The sequence below is a fragment of the Ceratotherium simum genome, chromosome 26 (assembly GCF_057802395.1).
Source record: "Ceratotherium simum simum isolate JZ-2026a chromosome 26, ASM5780239v1, whole genome shotgun sequence".
NCBI classification, from domain to species: Eukaryota; Metazoa; Chordata; class Mammalia; order Perissodactyla; family Rhinocerotidae; genus Ceratotherium; species Ceratotherium simum.
The window spans coordinates 4,276,944-4,296,844 of NC_141925.1; the positions used below are offsets into that span (position 1 = coordinate 4,276,944).

A 19,901-nucleotide genomic window follows, 5' to 3' on the forward strand; every position below is an offset into this window, starting at 1 on the left:
GAAATGACCAGAACAGGCACATCCGGCTGGGGGGGAGGGGAATGGGGAGAGACTGCTTAGTGGTTACGGGGTCTCCTTTTGGGATGATGAGAAAGTTTTGGAACTAGATCGAGGTGGTGGTTGCACAACACTGTGAATGCACTAAATGCCACTGAATTATCCACCTTAAAATGTTTCATTGTGTGTTATGTGAATCTCACCTGAATAAAAAACAAATGATTGAGGACATACAATGGGCGAGGCCCCACGGTAGTCACAGTGAATAGGAGCTCGTGTTCTAGCGAGAGAGACAGACAGAAAGCAAGTGAATAAAAACCTATAGGAACTAGCCACGTGGAAAGGGGGAGAGCATTATCCCTATTTTATAAGTGAGGAAACTGACGCTCAGAAAGCTTCATCAGTTTGCTGAAGGCGCAGCAGCCAGCAATGGCGGAGAAGGAGACGAGCCGAGCCTGCGTGACCCGAGGCCTGCCTTGCCCTCATGCTCGCCGGCCTTGCCGCCCAGCACACAGTGATCCATCAGGAGCTGTAGCCTTGCGGGAAGAGTTTGGATCTTGGGAAATAAATACCCAGCCTCTCCGTCCCCCCTTCCTCCCATTGGCCAAACCAGAGGGCCAGAAGTCAGAGGGCCAGGGGTCTGGTGAGTGCAGTGCCGTGGGTCAACCTCCAAGGGCACTGAGCGTGTGGCAGGGGTGGAGGGTGGATGTGCAGGGGTGGATGGAGAACATCCATCACTCCGAGGGACCATTTTGAGGCACGAGCCATAAAGAGAACTAGGAACAGAGCTTTGGGGGAAGGGAGTCGGGGGGGAAGCAGGTTGAGATGGTTCTGGAAAGATGGATAGAAGTTCAGCAGGCAGAGTGGAAGGGGGCCTTCCAGAGGAGGAAGTGGCAGGAGCTAGCACTGGGCATGTTTGGGGCATAAGGGATAGTCCTGTTGGCTCATCCCTGGAGGAGAGTGGTGGACAATGAGCTGGAAAGCTGGCTGGGGCCCCACCTTGGGGGTCCTCAGATGCCAGGGAGAGGTGTTTGTTCTCATCCAGCAGATGGACTGTGGGAGGCATGCAGTCTTTCCCGTAGGGACCTGGATGTGAGCTGAGCTGCCCCCGGAGAAGGCTGGTCTGGCCTCAGGGGCAGGGATCAGCAAAAGGAGGCAAGACTAGGAGTAGGAAGGCCAGGGAGGCCACGAGCCATGACCACCTGGCCCAGAGAGTAGGACAGCACATCAGGTGTGGTGGGGGCAGAAAGGAAGGGCTGTTTTCGAGAAGATTCTTTCAGTCCAGAGAACTGGACACCAGCTGAGGGAAGGGCCGTGGGCGGGACGTGGGAGTGCAAGGGGAGCTGGTAGGGTGAGATGCTGGTGAGATGTTCCAGGGGAGATAATGGGCCAGCAGACAGGGAGAGATGCGGGCCCAGGACTCGGGAGACAGGAGGCAGCTGGAGCCAGGGCGTGAGAGACAGGGACCAGAGGGCGAGGACAGACCCCACAGCTTGGAAATTGCAGCTGCACTCCAGCCTACATACAACATGTTTATCGAGACCAACACAGATGTTGCTTGACAAAGGACCAGCGTGACTGGGCCAGACAACCATCGCTGGTGGAGGCCACAGTGGCACCCACATTTCCCTCTGTGTGGTCCCTTGGGCCTGGTGTGGCTGGGGATAGGGTAATGATGGGCCATCTGGGCTTAGCTATCCATCCCAGGGGTCATCGTCCTCCTGTCCGTGGAGGTCGCACGTCCCGGATCCTCTTTGAGCCAGTCTGTGCTCACTGGGGTGTCCAGCTGCATCTTCGTAGCAGGTAGCAAGACTAGGAGTAGGATATCTTAGGTTGGCACTCTTGTTTTTCAAGTTGAGGTGAAATTCACATAACATAAAATCAACCACGTTCAAGTGAACAATTGGGTGGCATTTAGTACATTGACAATGTTTCACAAGCACCACTTCTATCCAGTTCTAAACCATTTGCATGTGAGGCGCTAAGCGTGCTGCCACTTACCACCTGGAAAAGCGGGGGAATGGTCACGATTTCCTCCTCCCAGGATTCTTGCGAGAATTACAGCCAAAGGAGATAATGCACGGGAGGTGTTTAGCTCAGAGCCCGACGTATTTTAGGTGCCCAAGAGTGTTTGCTGTTATTATCATTATTCAGAGATTTGACGTGAGCAGGGAAATGGGCTGGATTGGGACCTCAGCAAAGTCAGGCACCTGGGAGCCCTGCAGGAACATGCTCGGTGTCTGTGGGAGAGACGGGGAACTCATTCTGGCCAAGGCAGGCTGATGCTGGGCGAGAGAGGCAAAGCGACAACGTGGATGAATGGATGAACCTTAAGTCATCAAGCCAAGTGGAAGGAGCCAGACACAAAGGGCCACATGTTGCATGATTCCGTATATGTAAAACGTTCAGAGTGAGCAAATCCGTAGAGATGGAAAGTGGATGAGTGGTTGCCGGGGGCTGGGGGTGGGGGCAATGGGAGTGACTGCTCGTGGGTGTAAGGTTTCTTTTGTGGGTGATGAAAATGTTCTGGAACTAGATAGTGGTGATGGTTGCACAACCTTGTGTATGTATTAAATGCCACTGATTTTTTCACTTTAATATTGTGTGTTTTTACCGCACACAAACCAATAAAGATTGGTAGAATTGATTTAAAAAACAAACAAAACATAATCTAACTATATACTGTCTACAAGAGTCACACTTTAGATTCAAAGACACATATATGTTGAAAGTAAAAGGATGGAAAAAGGTATTCCATGCAAGCCGTAACCAGAGGAGAGCTGGAGTGGCTATACTGGTATCAGACAAGATAACTTGAAGACAGAAATTGTTGCTAGAGACAAAGAAGGTTGCATGGGTGGCCGAGGGCAGATTAGGGAGGGCCTCGGAGGCTAGAGAGGTGGGCACAAATGTCCAAGGTGCCAGCCCCTCCGGAGCAGCCTACCCTTGGCCCCCCTTGGTGGATGAAGGCTTCTGGAATGCATGAGTACTCGAGTGACCCGGCCAGCTCACCAAGGGGGCTGGTGGGCAGGTCTGGACCTGGCTGTGCAGCCCTCAGAGGACTGTTTGTGCACCTAGGAGTGTCCCCACCCTGAGAGAATGTCGCCCTGTCCTGCCTGGCTGAGGTTGCCTGGGTTACCACAGTGACCCACTGCAGGGCGTTGCCATGGTCGCTGGTTCTAGGATATGCAAGCTGCTTAACTAAGTGTCTGCATCCCCCAGCCAGTGGGGCTGGCAGACCAAATGCTGCCCTTTATGGGCAGCTGTCAAGGGGCGTGGACTCAAAGTGGGGAAAGACAAGCCCACCAGCCCTAGCACCCACCCCAGACAGGGTGAATGGTGCCAGGGAAACTAGGGCAGTCACTAAGGGGGCTTCACAAGAGGAGGTTTGGGAGGACTCAGAGGCGTGGCCTGAGGGCCAGTGCCCTTGGTCAGCACACCGCCAGATGTGGGGGCTTGGGCACTGCAACAGTCCTTATTCAGCGGGCTTAGATTGCAGGGTTTCTCTCCCTCAGCGCTGTTGACCTTTGGGCGGGATACTTCTTTGTGGTGGGGACTGTCCTGTGCACTGTGGGATGTTGAGCAGTGTCCCTGGCGTCTATCTACTAGGTGCCAGAAGTGCCCTGTAGTTGTGACAACCAGAAGTGTCTCCACACTGCCAAATGCCCTCTGGGGGCCAAGTCGCCCCGTTGAGAACTGCTGGTTTAGAAAACCTGGGCTCCCCGCTTTGTGCACGGCACCGACCCGGGGCTTCCCGCACCTGCCTGACCTTTTCCAGAATTGCAGATTCCCAGGCCCCGCCTGCGTCTCCGAAGCGGCCCTGAATGTGAAGCTGCATTTGGAAGTCCCTGGCTGTCTCGTGGAGGCCTCACAAGAGAAAAGGAGGGACTGTGTCAGCTGTTTGTTGTTAAGATTGTTCTTGGGGCCGGCCTGGTGGCGCAAGCGGTTAAGTGCGCGCGCTCTGCTGCGGTGGCCTGGGCTTCACCGGTTCGGATCCCGGGCTTGCCCTGACGCACCACTTGTCAAGCCATGCTGTGGCAGCATCCCATATAAAGTAGAGGAAGATGGCCACGGATGTTAGCCCAGGGCCAGTCTTCCTCAGCAAAAAAGACGAGGATTGGCAGATGTTAGCTCAGGGCTGATCTTCCTCACAAAAAAAAAAAAAAAAGATTGTTCTGGCTAACTCTGTTTCCATAAATAAACTCGTGGGTCCCCATTAGGGGATTGTAACCTGTTGTTGCTTTTTGATTTCAAAACTCCCTCCTCATTTGACTCTGCCAACCAAAAACTCCTGCTGTATATCCCACAATTAAAATGATTTTAAATTGTAATTGGTCTTTGGGAATTTCCTAACAAAGCTTAAGGGCATGAAAGACACTTGGGGTTTTAGAGAATCAAGGTCGAAGTTTTCTGTGAACATATGTTTTTATTTCTCTTGGTTATATACCTAGAGGTGGAATTGCTGGATCATATGATAACTCTATGTTTCAAGTTTGGGGAACAGCTAGACAGTTTTCCAAAGTGACTGCACCATTTTATATTCCTGCCAGCAGTGTATGAGAGTTCCGATTTCTCCACATCCTCACCAACACTTATTTTCTGCCTTTTTGCGTATAGCCATCCTAGTGGATGTGAAGCATATCTCACTGTGATTTTGACTTGCATTTCCCTGGTGACTAATGATGATGAGCATCTTTCATGTGCTTATTAGCCATTTGTATATCTTCTCTGGAGAAATGTCTATTCAGATAATTTGCCCATTTTTAATTGTGTTGTCTTTTTATTGTTGAGTTGTAACAGTTCTTTATATATTCTTGATGTATGGTGTCAGATATATGATTTGTAAATATTTTCTATTATTGTGAGTTGTCTTTTCTTTTCTTTCTTGATGGTGTCCTTTGATACACAAAGTTTTAAATTTTTTTTTTTTTTTTTTTAAGATTTTATTTATTTTATTTTTTTCCCCCCAAAGCCCCAGTAGATAGTTGTATGTCATAGCTGCACATCCTTCTAGTTGCTGTATGTGGGACTCGGCCTCAGGATGGACGGAGAAGTGGTGCCTCGATGCACACCCGGGATCCGAACCCGGGCCACCAGCATCGCAGCACGCGCACTTAACCACCAAGCCACAGGGCCGGCCCCAACAAAGTTTTAAATTTTGATGAAGTCCAATTTATCTGTTTCTTTTGTCACATTTTTTTTGGGGGGTGTCACTTATGCTTTTGGTGGTGTATCTCAGAAACCATTGCCTAACCAAGGTCGTGAAGATTTACTCCTATGTTTTCTTCTACTACATAGGAGTAAATAGTTTATAGTTTGTCTCTTACATTTAGATCTATGAATCATTTTCAGTTAATTTTTGTATATGGTGTGAGGTAGGGGTGCAACTTCATTCTTTTGCATGTGGATATCCAGCTGTTCAGCACCATTTGTTGAAGACTATTCTTTCCCTATTGATTTGTTTTGGCACCCTTATTGAAAATCAATTGACTGCAAATGTATATTTCTGGACTCTCAATTCTCTTCCATTGATCTATATGTTTCTCCTTATGCCAGTACCACACTGTCTTGATTACTGTAGATTTGTAGAAAGTTTTGAAATCAAGGAGCATGAGTCTTCTAACTTTGTGCTTCTTTTTCCAGATTGTTTGGCTATTCTGCGTCTTGCATTTCCATATGAATTTTAGGATCAGGTTGTCAATTTCTGCAAAAAAGAAACAACTGTCATTTTTATAGGAATTGAGCTGAATCTGTAGATCAATTTGGGAAGTAAGTCTTCCAATCCAAGAACATGGAATGCTTTTTATATATTTATTTATTTATTTATCAATCATCTTTATTGAGATATAATTCACATACCATACAATTCACCCATTCAAAGAGTGTACAATTCAATGGTTTTTGTTATATTCACAGAGTTGTATAATCATCACCATAGTCAATATTAGAAATTTTTATCACCTTAAAAAGAAACCCTGTTACCCTTTAGTTATCACCACTCTATACCCTCAATCCCCTCCCCACCCCATCCCCAGCACTAAGCAACCATTTATCTACTTTCTGTCTCTATAGATTTGCCTATTCTGGACATTTCGTATGAATGGAATCATACAGTGTGTCATCTCTTGTGTTTAGTTTCTTTCACTTAGCGTAATGTTTCCAAGATTCCTTTAGCATCAGTACTTTAGCATCCTTTTAGCATCAGTACTTCATTCCTTTTTGTGGCTGAATAATATTTAATATTGTGAATATGTCATATTTTGTTTATCCATCTGTCAGTTGATTGACATTTGGATTGTTCCCACTTTTTGGCTATTATGGATAATGCTGCTATGAACATTCGGGAACATTTTTATGGCCCTTTTCAATTCTCTTGAATATACACCTAGGAGTGGACTTGCTGGGTCATTTGGTAACTCTGTATTTAACCTTAGAAACCACACTGTTTTCTAAAATGGCTGCACTATTTTACATTCCCACCAGCAGTGTGTGAAGATTCCAATTTCTCCATATCCTCGACAACACTTACTGTTGTCTGACATTTGATTCTAACCATCCTAGCGGGTGTGAAGTGGTATCTCATTGTGGTTTTGAGTTGCATTTCCTTGATTTCCTTGATGACTAATGATGTTGGGCATCTTTTCATGTGCTTATTGGCTATCTGTGGAGAAATATCTGTTCAGATCTTCACTCATTTTTAATTGTCTTATATGTAGCTGGACTCAGTTTGCTAGTATTTTGTTGAGGATTTTTGCATCCGTATTCTAGTTTTCTTGTAATGTCTTTGTCTGATTTTCATATCAGGGTAATACTGGCCTCATAGAATGAGTTTGGAATTCTATTTTTTTTTAAAGTTTGTGAAGAATTAGTATTAATTCTCCTTTAAATGTTTGATAGAAGTCAGTGGTGAAGCCATCTGGGCCTTTCTTTGTGGTATTTTTTTTTTATTACTGCTTCAATCTCTTTACTTGTTTTAGGTCTATTCAGATTATCTATCTCTTCTTGAGTCAATTTTGGTAGTTTATGTCTTTCTAGGAATTTGTCCATTTCATCCAACTTATCTAATTTGTTGACATACAGTTATTCATAGTATTCCTTTATAATTCTTTTTATTTCTGTATGATCAATAGTAATGGTCCCTCTTTCATTTCTGATTCTAGTAACTTGTCTTCTCTTTTTTTCATGGTCAATCTAGCTAAACATCTGCTAATTTTGTTGATCTTTTCAGAGAACCAGCTTTTAGTTTCACTGATTTCATCTATTATTTTTCTATTCTCCATTTCATTAGTTTCCGCTCTAATCTTTATTGTTTCATTTTTTCTACTTCCTTCAAGTTTAGTTCACTCTGCCTTTTCCAGTGTCTTAAGGTGGAGGATTAGGCTATTGATTTGAGATCTGTCTTTTTTGTTAATATAGTCACTTCCAGCTAAAATTTCTCTCTAAGCACTGCTTTAACTGCATCCCATAAGTTTTTGGTGTGTTGTGTTTTCATTTGTGATTTCTTCTTTGACCCGTTGGTTATTTAGGAGAGTGTTGTTTAATTTTCACATATTTGTGAATTTCCAATAGTTTCTTCTGTTATTGATTTATAATTTCATTCCATTGTGGTCAGAGTAGACATTTTATGTGATTTCAGTCCTTTTTAAATTTATTGAGACTTGTTTTATGGCCTAGCCTATGGTCTATCCTGTAGAATGTTCTGTGTGTGCTTGAGAAGAATGTATATTCTGCCATTGTTGAGTGGAGTGTTCTATAGATGTCTGTTATGTCTAGTTGGGTTATAGTTTTGTTCAAATCTCCTATTTCCTTGCTGATCTTCTGTCTAGTTGTTTTATCCATTATTGAAAGTTGGGTATTGAAGTCTCCAACTATTCTTGCTTAAATTGGCTGTTTCTCCTTTCAATTCTGTCAATTTTTGCTTCATGTATTTTGGGGCTCCATTGTTAGGTGCATACATGTTTATATTACTATATCTTCCTGAAGGATTGACCCTCTTATCATTATAAATGTCCCTCTGTGTCTCTAGTAACAATTTTTATCTTAAAATCTCTTTTGTCTGATAGTATAGCCACTCCAGTTCTCTTTTGTTTGCTGCTTGCATGGTATATCTTTTTCTATTCTTTTATTTTCAACCTGTTTGTATGTTTAAATCTAAGATGTGTCTCTTATAGATAACACGAGGTTGGATCATGTTTTCTTATACAGTCTTCCAATCTCTGCCTTTTAACTGAAAGTTTAATCCATTTACATTTAATGTAATTACTGATAAGGACTTCTGACATTTTACTGTTTGTTATTTTTATTAGCTGAGTGCCTAACTATGCACTAGGCCCTTTATATACATTATCACTTTTTTTTTTGTACCCATTTTATGATTGAGGAATCTAAAACCTAGAAAGATGAAGTAACAGCCCTAGTCAGCAGTGGAGCTGAGCTATGAGCTCAGCATTGCACCCATCAGCTCTTGCCCGGAAGTTTCCTCACTGGTCCTCTGGCTTCCCCCCTTACCTTCCCAGGGCCAATCTACAAATGCAGCCAGAGGGACCCTTTAAAAATGTAAATCCTATCATAATTTCCTTGGTGATCCTCCAATGGCTCCCACCAAAAGGCATGAGATGCTTCATGATAAGTGACTCCTGGTTACTGAATACATTCAGACACAGGGTTGCCTCCTTTCCACCCACACCACCTGAGACCTCAGAGCACCGTTGACTTTAGTGTCATTTGCTGGCCTCTGAGTGTGTTCCAGCCTCGGCCTTGAGAGAGCCAAGAGGACGTATTGAACTATGGCTGTCACCAGAGAGCTTCTGCACATTACTTACCTTCTCCCCCCGCTACACCCAACTTCATGTTTTCCCCTTCTCTCCCCATCTTTAGTCCATGAAGACCCTGCAGGATTTGCTCACTGACATTTGTGCACTCAAGGTCACCACTGAAACCCTCAGGAAGGATGTGGACATGCTGAAGGACATATTTGAAAAGGTAGACCCTCCCCAGTGTCCTCTATGATGGCCATGCTGCTCGGACCTCTGGTGGTTGGGGTGACAGGGTAAATCTATGAAGCCTGTTCTTAATCAAAGAACACAGCCATGGGGGCAGAAGAAGGAGACTGACATGGCCTAGCCACGAGGTCTGTCCTGCTGAACTCTCCGAGGCTTCCACCATGCTCCTTACCCTTCTGTGTTAGGACATCATATGTAAGTGACAGAAACCTAGTTCATCCTGGCTTAGGCAAAATAAGAGAATTTATTGTCTCAGTTACTAAAAAGTCCAGGGATGCCTTCAGGTGCAGCCAGATCTAGGTGCTCATACCACACCAACGTCTCTCTTTCAGTGATGCTTTCCTCTGGGTTTGCTTCATTCTCAAGCAGGTACTCCCCAAGTCTTGGCAACTCTAGGCTTACATTTTATCAACGTAGCAGAAAGAGAACACCTCTTCCTCTTCTAGAAAGCTCTGTCCACACCGAAAAGTGGAATACACCTAGCACAGGCATACATTCTAGCTCCCTCTTTAGCCACAAGGACATCAGCCTGGGCATATTCTAACTCCTTACCGTGATGTGGAAGGACATGGAATCCTGGAAGTGTGAGGTCTCAGCTGGTGAGTCAGAGCTGGGCTCAGGAGCCAGGTCTCCACAGCCCCAGGCTGTTGTTGTGGTGGAGGTTTTACAACTTGCACTCAAATAACATAATCTAATGTATCATCCCCAAAGCACAGGTCAGTGTACACATTTGATTGTTGTGGCAACTGTGAGAACTTCAGCCTGGGGCTGAGTAGCTCCCACCTGAGCAGAGAGGGCACTGTCAGGAAGCTATGTCACAAAACGCTAAGAACGACCCTTGGACAAATCTGTTTGAGAAACAATGCCTCCTCAGCCCACGTCTTGGAGATTCTTACTGTACTTTTGCCCATTAAAGTCTCTGAGAAGTCCTGCAGTACAGAAACCTGTTCAATACATTTTAAGCCCAGCATTTCTCAAACTTATTTGCCCATGAAACCCTTTTCTATCCCTTTCCCACTCACTGGGAAATACTGCTTTGGAATGTGTTCTTCCTTCTCCAACTCTTAGCCACCTAGAGCTAAGTCCTGTATTTGAGCTGTGGGAGAAGCAGGGCTGGGACCAGAACCTGCAGCTCTGGCTCATGAGCTCCGCTCATTCGACAGATACAGCCAGAAAGAATGGACGCACTCTGTAAAGACCTGAAAGGGCAGAACCGGAAGATGAGTGCACTGCAGCAGGAAGTGGTACGGGCCTCGGCCCTGTCCTCCCCGTGTCCCACCCTGGTCCCCTGACCTCCAGACCCAGGGGTGCTAGGGGGAGGGGTTAGGAGGAGAAACAATCTAGAAAGGCCCATTTATCTGCAAGTGTGGAGGGCAGCGTGGACGAGGGAGCCACCCAAGGGCATCGCACCCTCTAGGTTCACGCTCCTCATTCCCAACCTCCTCCCCCGCCCCCTAGATTTCTCTCCAGAAAAAGATGGTCACCATCCCCAAAGCTGAGGACGTGGTGCTCTGGAGCGGCCTCCATGAGGCCATGTTCCCCCCGGTGAGTGAAGGAGGAATAGGAGGGGCAGCAGTGGAGGGTCGGGGAAGCAGCCCTGGCCAACCCAGACCTCTTTTCCACAGGAAACTTCTCCACTGGGACCTGCTGCACCACAGCTGGAGGATTCCGAGCTGTGGCAGGTCACAGAGCAGCTCCCAGAGACTGACCTTCCCCAGACCATCAAGTACCATGATGCTGTCGGTCATGTCCACGTCTCAGAGACCATCCCACGCCCCCACTTCCTGGAGACCGTCTGGCATTATGATGTCCCAGGGCAACTACAGGAGGAGGAGTCTGCCCAAGCAGTTCTACTCTCCAGGGAGCAGGGGCCAGGCCAGCCTCAGGTGCTCGAGCCTGGGCCTGCACCTGTGCCTGGACCTGGGCCTAGGCCCGCTCCAGGGCCAAAGCCTGAGCCTGAGCCTGCGCTGGGGCCCACACCTGCACTGGGGCTGGAGCTCGAGCCCCAGCCTGCCCTGGGGCCTGTGCCGGGGCTGGGGCCCACACCTGCACTGGGGCCCAGTCTGACACCTGGGTTCATGCCAGCACCTTGGCCTACATTCAGACCTGGGCCTGCCCCCGGACCTGAGCCTGCCCCAGGCCCTCAGCCCACACCACCAGGATTCTGGCCTATGCCGCCAGGGGGCTGGCCTCCTCCCAGAGGCTGGCCCAGCACTAGCACTTGGCCTTTCTGGGGCTTAGGCTACTTGCAGCCTGGCCCAGGCCCATCAGGCCCTCCACCTGCACAGCTCCAGGGCTTCAGGGCCCCGCCACAGGCTACGGAGCTGGGCTCAGCTTGGCCTCGTCCACTGCAGTCACGGTCTCACAAGGCAGAGACGCACCAGCTCCCAGCTATCTCAGAAAAAGCGGAAAAGTATTACTCCCGCTCCAGGAGAGTCCCTCAGGACGAGGCCCCCAGGGCTGACGCCCCCAAGGAAGCACCCCCTAAAGGTCCCCGGTCTGTCCATCGGATGAAAACCACTGCTGCCATCGCAGCCGCTGCCGCTGCTGCCTATGCAGCTGCTGCGACCTCAGCGGCCCGGGCAGCCGAGGCCGCCGCCAAGGTGGTAAAGGATGCCCCTGCCACCAAATTGGCCAGTGTAGCAACGACCGTGGCTGCATCTGGGCCCTTAGGGGTCTTTGCAGATGTCCTGGGTGCAGGATCTTCCCATGGGGCCACAGCCTCCGTGGCCTTCACCGATGACAGCGAGGTGGAAGACTTGCAGGAGATGGAGTACGACTTCTTCTCTCCTTTGTACTCTGCCACCAGCGTCCCTCCCGATGTGACCCTGTCCCAGGCCATGCTGGCCGCCAAACAGGCTGTGACCCCTGATGACAAGAGGAACGCCGTCAAGAACTCTATGAGCCACATAGCCCAGATGCCTGTTAGACATGACTCCCTGAGAGAAGAGTTTGCCCAGCTGTCATCCAGCCTGCAGCAGCGCTTGACTTATCTAGGTAGCCCACCTGGCTCTGGGAGGGGTGGGTGGCAAGGGCTCAGGCCCTCCCTTCGGTGTTCGAGAAGAGCCTCCGTCATTTAGCTCCCCCAACAAAATCTACATTCAGCCATTAGCCATTCCTTCCTTTGGCTTAAGCATTAGCCTCTTACTGTTCTGTTCTTTTACAGTGAATGTACAGTGACGTCTTATCTTGGGGGCATTTATGGAAGTTGGCGCTTAAGGAAGAAAATCTCATGTCAAAATTACTCTTGAAAATTCCCTTTCAATAGCCCATAAAACAGTACTACTGAACAGACCCCGGATGAAGTGGTCAATTTGGGATTAGGAACAACTCCCAGGCAAACATATATATCCTTAAAGACCACAGTCACGTTCTGGGCAGCAGTGGCATCAGTAGATTTATGTTCCCATTTCATGCCCCTGATGGGCATGTGTTCACTGCCAGGAGTGGAGGACAGAATGGCCTACTCTAGTGGTTCTCAACCTTGAGCTTACCTCAGCATCCCTGGGGGGCTTGGTAATGCACAGACTACCCGGCCCCACCCCCAGAGTCCCTGACTCGGTTGATCTGAGTGGGGCCCAAGAATTTGCATTCTAACCCATTCCACGTGATGCTGCTGATTCTGACGCGACTGGCACAGGGAACCCTCTTTGAGATCCAATGCCCTGCCCTCTCTGAACCACTGTCTTGCTTTTTCTCTCTCTGCCAAGTACAATAGTGGAATTAACCTAAGTCAAATCCATATGTGGCGTCACCCCTGATTGGCAGTGCCCTTCCACAAATCTTGAAAAGCAAAAGTAGAACTTCACATGGCTAAAAAGCACCATGTTGATGTCAGTGAATGCTGGTGCACAGCTAAGATGATGAAAGTAATAAATTTAAATTTAAAACATAAAGCCAAAATAGCCCAAATTTTACTTCTGACCAGCTACCATTTTTGTTAAGAAAACTAAAGATAGGTTGTAAACGTATCTTGGGTGTGATTTTTCATACCCACCTTGCTGTGTCCTGTACAAACCCTTGTGGCCTCTCATCCAGAACTGGATCTAGGATACTTTTTTTTAGCCCCTCTCCTTTTTTATTAAATCCCGTTTCTGTCTTGTGGTGGGATAATACGCTTCACATACTCTCATAAATAAGGCACTTCTTAGTTTTGCTCAAGGCCATTCCTGGAGGAGAGTGAATTCCAGAGGTTTCCCTCGGCCTGCAGTGTCTAATATGATAACTATGAGGCTGTTGAACACTTGAAATGGGGCAAGTTCAAGTTCAGATGTGCTCTAAGTGCTTTAAGTTCGCACTGGATATTGAAGGCTTAGTATGAAAATAAGAATGTGAAATATTAATAATTTTTTTGATCACATATTAAAATGATACTATTTGGGATATATTGGGTTACATAAAATATTTTATTAACATTAATTTCACCTGTTTCCTTTTAGATTTTTTTGTGTGTGTGAGGAAGATCAGCCCTGAGCTAACATCTGATGCTAATCCTCCTCTTTTTGCTGAGGAAGACTGGCCCTGGGCTAATATCCATGCCCACCTTCCTCTACTTTATGTGGGACGCCGCCACAGCGTGGCTTGACCAGCGGTGCATCCGTGCGCGCCCGGGATCCAAACACATGAACCCCAGGCCCCCGCAGCGGAGTGCACGCACTTAACCGCTATGCCAACGGGCCGGCCCCCTTTTTAAATTTTTTTAAATTGTGACTATTAGAAAATTTTAAGTAACTTCAAAGGCCCCCAAGCTCACAGCCTCTCTTTCTGGACAGCGCCGCCTTAGATAGCTTCTAACAGAAGCGGGAGCTCTGGACAAGGCACCCCCCCATCACTGCCCCCAACAGCCGCTGCCTCCTTTGCTTTCAGCTAATATGGGAGCCTCTTCCCGTCTTGGGACGACAGTGGACGTATTGCAAGAAAAGATTGGCAACCTCCAGGAATCCAGGATGAAGGTCAGTGTCCCAGGCAGGCAGCTCCGGAGAAGATGATGGCTTGAGGCGAGCTGATGGCAGACTCCGTGACCCGGAACCAGAGGGAGCTCCTGCCCTCCCCATGCAGCATTTGTCCTGTAGCTGAGTGCAGGCCTGGGGATGAGGGGAAGGAGAAGGCAGCTGCAGCCCTGTGGAGGCGGGTCTGCTCTGGCTGGTGCAGAGGTCCTAGTGTGGCTGGTGCAGAGGTCCTAGTGGGCGGGCGTCTGCCTGGTTTCCCCTAATGAGTATCTTAGGTGGCTGTTGAGACAGCAAGTGGGAGACACACTGGTCTGGTACACTCGTCAAGCCCCTTCCTGGCCGTGGCAAGCTCGGAAGCAGAGGACTTGGAGGTCTGTGTCTCCCTCGTTTAGGAGGAGGAGCTGGAGAGAATTTGGGGCCACCAAATGGAGACGATGAAGGATCACTACATCGTGCTGGACAAGGTGGTGGAAAAGCTCCAGATTCGCCTGAATGAGTTAAAGGTTCGGAGGTCTGGCTGAGCCCAGGATGGGCAGCTGAGGGGAGGATTTCTCATCGGGACATTCACACTCTCCCCAAAGGCTTCACAGATGCACTGAAGGCGGGGGGAACCAAGAACACTTCACTGTGTGTAAATTACACTTCAATTAAAAACAACCAAATCCTGCCATCCCCCCCCCACACACACACACACAGCAACAAGAGGGCTTGGACGGGGTCCACCTTGTCAACTGCTGGGTCACCCACCCCTAGAAGGGTACCTGGCGCAGAGTGAAGGCTCGAAATGTGCTGAATGAATCAATGAATGAATAAGAGGATTTCTTGCGCCAACTATTTCATTTGCCCTAAACCAGCTCATTTCCAAGTTTTCAGTGCCCCAGGGCCCTTTGGGAACAGTGGAGTTGCTGACAGGAGGAATGTGAAGACGGAAACCAAGCCCCTACCAGGGCTCACCCAACCAGCCACCTTCTCCCTGAGGGGCCTGAAGGGTCCTGCCTCACTGGGCTGGCATGATGACCCTGGCCTGATGGGTCCTCAGGACCAGTCTAGTCTGTGCCTTTTCCCGGCGGTGTCCCCAACCTTTCGAGAATGGATCAAGGTCATTCCCAGTGGGAGGAGATGACCTTCCCCCAGAGCATACAGAGACAAAATCCCAAACAGGACCACCCGAGGTGGTTTCCACTCAGGCTTCTCATTCCATGTCAGGGGGCTGTTGGTGGGATGGCTTAGGATGTAGGGGGTGAGAGAGGAGGGCATAGCTCCCCCTTCCAAGATCATCACGCAGAGTAATCAGGCTGGGACACACACAGGGCAACTTGGACCTGTAAAGAACTCCTAAAAGGGGAACCAATTCCCAGCCTAAGGCGGGGGTGGGGCTCCAGGCCGTGTGTGGCTGCAGGGTGCAGGGTTACAGCTCAGACCTCAGTGAGTACCAAGATCCGGAGCTGCGTCGGCTCCTGGACTCTGTGCCCTCGGTTAGTCACTGCTCTTCAGAGAGGCCAAGTTGCCGTGTGCTAGGGACGTACTGGGGCCCTTCCTCGAAGGAGACCAGAGCCAATTCATTCAGCATGTCTGACGTGTGCCCGGCATCATGCCCCGCCCTGCACGGGGAGGAAGGGTCACAGTATCTGCCTCCAGGTAGCAGTTGCTGGTTGAGAGAATCTCAAGAGGACCAGGCCGACCAAACAGTGCAAACGGAGCAAGTCAGCCTTTGTCCTGACTGCCTTCCTGCCCCTCGGGCCAACATGAATGAGTTGCTTATAAAAGTTCACCCTGAAAGGACCTGGAACAGGGCTTTGTATACGACACATTTCGTTAAATGTTTCTTAAACGAATATACTGCAAGAGATCAGCAACCCCGTCGAGCCCTCCCAGTAGAGAAATGAGGGAGTGGAGCCTTGTCTGCCACGGTTGTGCCGCAACATCTGGAACAGAGAAGAAAGGCCGCCCTACTGCTTTACCTGGATGTCCACGAGCAAAGGTTATAAACGTACCAGGTGGGGCAAGAAGTCCTCATTGTTAACTGAGTCATTCGGCCGGTGTTACTGAGCCTCTGCTCTGCACCAGGCACCCTTCTGGCCCAGTGATAGGCACTCAACAAGACAGACACTGTCCAGGCCCTTCTGTGTTGCGGGGTGTGGTGGTATTTGTTGGTTTTTAATCGGAGTATAATTAGCGAGTAGTAAAATGTCCAAGTCTTAAGTATAAGAGCTCGATTAATTTTTGCCTGTTTATACACCCACGTCACCACCACCCAGTCAAGGTGGAAGCATTTCCATCCCCTTAGAGGGCTTCTCTCAGAGTGCTTCCCACCAAGAACCCCCCAGGAAAGTGAGCGAGGACAGAACTCTTCTTGATCCTCTCTATGGAAAACATTATTGGCCCTTTGCAAGTGCACAGGTGGTCTTTTTTTTTTTCCTAGTTTATCCACTTTCATTCTTAACTCACTGAAATTATTTTTATCAGAATCAATTATTTTTATGCAAATGACTTGATTTTTTTATCCACATCATACTGTACTGACTACAGCTGTCTTTTATAAGCCCGAGGATGCATTCCAAAACCACTCTTGGAACAAACTGTTATAGTCAGGGCTCTGGCTCGTGCAGAAGACTGATAAGATAGCTAATGTGTATCGAATGCTAACTCTGCCAGGAAGGTTATAGATCCCATTTCTAGGCTTCTTGACATCTTTGGGAAAGGAGTAGGATTAATGCCATTTGAAAGAGGAGGAAACAGATCCAGGCAAAGAAACCAGCCGACTTGACCCGGCTGGGAGGTGGCCTGGTGTTGTGGTTCAGAGCACGGGCTTTGGGTGAGACAGGCCTGGGTTTGAATTCCGATTCTGCCACTTACGGGGTGCATCAGTTTCCTGTGGCTGCTGTGACAAATGACACAAACGGGGTGGCTTAAAACAATAGACATGTATTCTTTCACAAGATGCATCATTCCAGCCTCTGCCTCTGTTGCCACATGGCCTCTTCTGTGTGTGTGTGTCTGTGTCTTCACAGGGCCTCTTTATAAGGACACCATTTGTTGGATTTAGGACCACCCTAATCCACTATGACCTCGTTTAACTTAACTAATTACATCAGCAAAGACCCTATTTCCAAATAAGGCACGTTTACAGGCTCTGGGAGGGCATGAATTTTGGGGAAGACACTAAACCCAGTACACAGGTGACCCTGGCAGTGGAAGTTAGAAAGTCCTCGCTAATCACTCCTCTTTATTTCTAGATTTTAACTAGAAAGGGCCAAGTGGGGATCTAAGTATTAACGATGGGCCTGATGACTCCAAAAGGTCAGAGCTCCCTGCTAATGTGGGGTTGGAGGAAGCAGCCTGACTCGAGGTCAAAGCAGGAGCTTCCTTCCATACCTCCACCTCCCATTCTAGACCTTGGGACCCACCTGGGGGCAAGGTAGCTGTGATGGAGCTTTGCATTAATTACAGTTAGGTTCAACTTCAAATCACATAAAACCAAACAACTGACTTAAACAAGGTAGAAGTGTATTTCTCTTTCGTGTTCAGGAAACTCAGTAATGGTTGGTCCAGAGGTATAGAACTCCATGGTGTGTGACTTCCATTCACAAGGTCACCTCAAAGTCCAAGATGGCTGCTGGCACTCCAGTCATTAACTCTGCATTCAAACCAGTAGTGAAGAGGACACCTACTTCCATTTACACCCCAGTGGTCACACCAAGCTATGAGAGAGGCTGTGAAATGTAGTCATGATTCTGGGTGGCCAGATGCCAGCTAAAAGCTGGGGATCCTGTTCATAAGGGTTAGAGAGAGACCAGATAATAAAGGGAGAAGTAGAAGCCTGTTTCCAGCTTTGGAGGAAAAGTGACTCCACCTTCTGGGGACGTGGCCCAGTGGTTGTGAGGCTCTTCTCAAGCAGGTTAGCTGCTGCTGCTGCCGTCATAGGGAGGGTCCAGTAACACACACAATTGATGGAAGGAGTTGGTTCTTCGTGAAGTCATGGGGATGGGAAATAGGGTTTTCCCCTGACACGGGGGCACAGTGTGTGTCATGTAAGTGCTTGGTTGATGAATAGACTGCATTTCTTGCTGGGACGCCAGTGTAGATCAGAAGAGATGAACTTGCCTTAAACATCTAGGGAGCCAAAGCGTCAGCATTGGTTTGTGCTTTCCTTACTCAGGTCTGCCCCACTGTGCAGCAAAGTTCCTATGATGCCACCTCCAAGGGGACAGCTTGTCCCAAGTTTCACGTTCCTTCCCTTCTGATCTGGGCTCCTAGAGCCCTGGAGCCCAAGCCTTCCAATGTGCCCACCCTACCTGCTATCCACTTGGCCCCATTGTCCCTTCCTAGAGCATGGCAAGGGTGGACGTGGGAGGTAGACATTATTCTCAGGGCTTCCGAGGATGGCTGACGTGCCCTTTGCTTTTATTCTTAGATTATCCGTGCTCAAATAAAAAACCTAGAAATGCATAAGGCAGACAAAAGTGTGATGGAGCAGGAGTTGAAAGAGGTGAGTGAGCAGAGATTCCTCTCCCCTTCCTTCTCCCCTGTCCTGAGCCCCAGCTCTCCCAGGGAAATGGAATCATGCAGCCAAGAAAAAACCAGGCAGAGAAACTTCCAGAGTTTCCTTCCACCTTTATTCATATAGAAAGGCTGGAGAAGCTTGTCAAAAGTTGTTTCATCAACTCCTATTTTCAGTGACTCAGGATTAGTGACAATTTGTTATGTAAACTTAAAAGTCATGCACGAACTTCTCCATCACAGGAAAACCTCGGCTTAGATCTGATGGTTGTGTTGGAGCCAATGTAGACCCCAAGGTTGAATTTAAGGCAAGGCTAGATGACCAGGGTCCCAAACTACAAAAAATTGACCAAAGTGATCTCCCCCAGCTTCCTCCTGCTCCCACCCCAGCAGCATTGCCTCCCTGAGTCCCCTCTCTCTCTAGAAAGCCGACAGGAGCACCCTGGCAGGCAAGGCAAGCCGGGTTGACCTGGAAACGATGGCACTGGAGCTGAATGAGATGATTCAGGGCATGTTACTCAGGGTTGTGACCCACGAGGATGACTGGAAGAAGGTTCTAGAGCAGCTGAGAAAGGACCTGAGCACCAAAGTGAGTACCTTGTATTAGTTATCACTTTTTGCATAACAAATTACCCCAAAATTTAGCTGCTTAAAACAACAATTTCTGAGGGTCAAAAATTTGGGAGCAGTTTAGCTGGGTGGTTCAGGGTCTCCCATGAGGTTGCAGTCAAGATGTCATCTGGGGCTGAAGTCATCTGAAGGCTTGAGTGGGGCTGGAGGATCCACTTCCAAGATGGCACTCTCGCATGGCTGTTGGCAAGACTCCTCACTTCCTCATCACATGGACTCCTCCTTAGGGCTGCTTGAGTGGCCTCAGAGCATGGCAACTTACTTCCCCAGAGCAAGTGATCCAAGGGAGCAAGACAGAAGCCGCAATGTCTTCTATGACTTAGCCACAGAAGCCACACTCCATTATTTCTGTAATATCTTCTGTAATGACCTGCTTACATAGATCACCCCTATTCGGTGTGAGAGGAGACTACACAAGGCTGTGAATACCAAGAGGTATAGTTGGAGAGCATCTTGGAGGCTGACTACCATAACTCTCCTGTCTGGGCAAGCTAAGGGACATGGTGGGGTGGGGTGGGGTCTGCTGGTCATTCATTTATTCATTCATCATTTACGAACCACCTGTGATGAGCCAGACCCTGGGGAAATGTTGACAAGGAGTCATAGCCACTGCCTTTTTTTTTTTTTACCCCCAAAGCCCCAGCAGATAGTTGTATGTCATAGCTGCACATCCTTCTAGTTGCTGTATATGGGACGTGGCCTCAGCATGGCTGGAGAAGCGGTGCGTCGGTGTGCGCCCGGGATCCGAACCCGGGCCGCTAGCAGTGGAGCGTGCGCGCTTAACCGCTAAGCCACGGGGCCGGCCCACATAGCCCCTGCCTCA

At 48.4% G+C, this 19,901-nt stretch overlaps 1 protein-coding gene across 1 annotated transcript in view; it reads left to right on the forward strand.

The window, feature by feature from the left end:
* The window catches only part of C26H16orf96 (chromosome 26 C16orf96 homolog), a 37,460-nt gene that overhangs the window by 644 nt on the left and 16,915 nt on the right, over window positions 1-19,901 (forward strand). Inside the window, exons 2-9 of the mRNA XM_087449565.1 lie at window positions 8,875-8,979; window positions 10,163-10,243; window positions 10,458-10,544; window positions 10,625-11,996; window positions 13,866-13,951; window positions 14,341-14,451; window positions 18,363-18,437; window positions 18,873-19,037. Of these exons, the coding sequence (XP_087305691.1) occupies window positions 8,875-8,979; window positions 10,163-10,243; window positions 10,458-10,544; window positions 10,625-11,996; window positions 13,866-13,951; window positions 14,341-14,451; window positions 18,363-18,437; window positions 18,873-19,037 (2,082 nt within the window). The remainder of the gene's footprint in view (window positions 1-8,874; window positions 8,980-10,162; window positions 10,244-10,457; window positions 10,545-10,624; window positions 11,997-13,865; window positions 13,952-14,340; window positions 14,452-18,362; window positions 18,438-18,872; window positions 19,038-19,901) is intronic.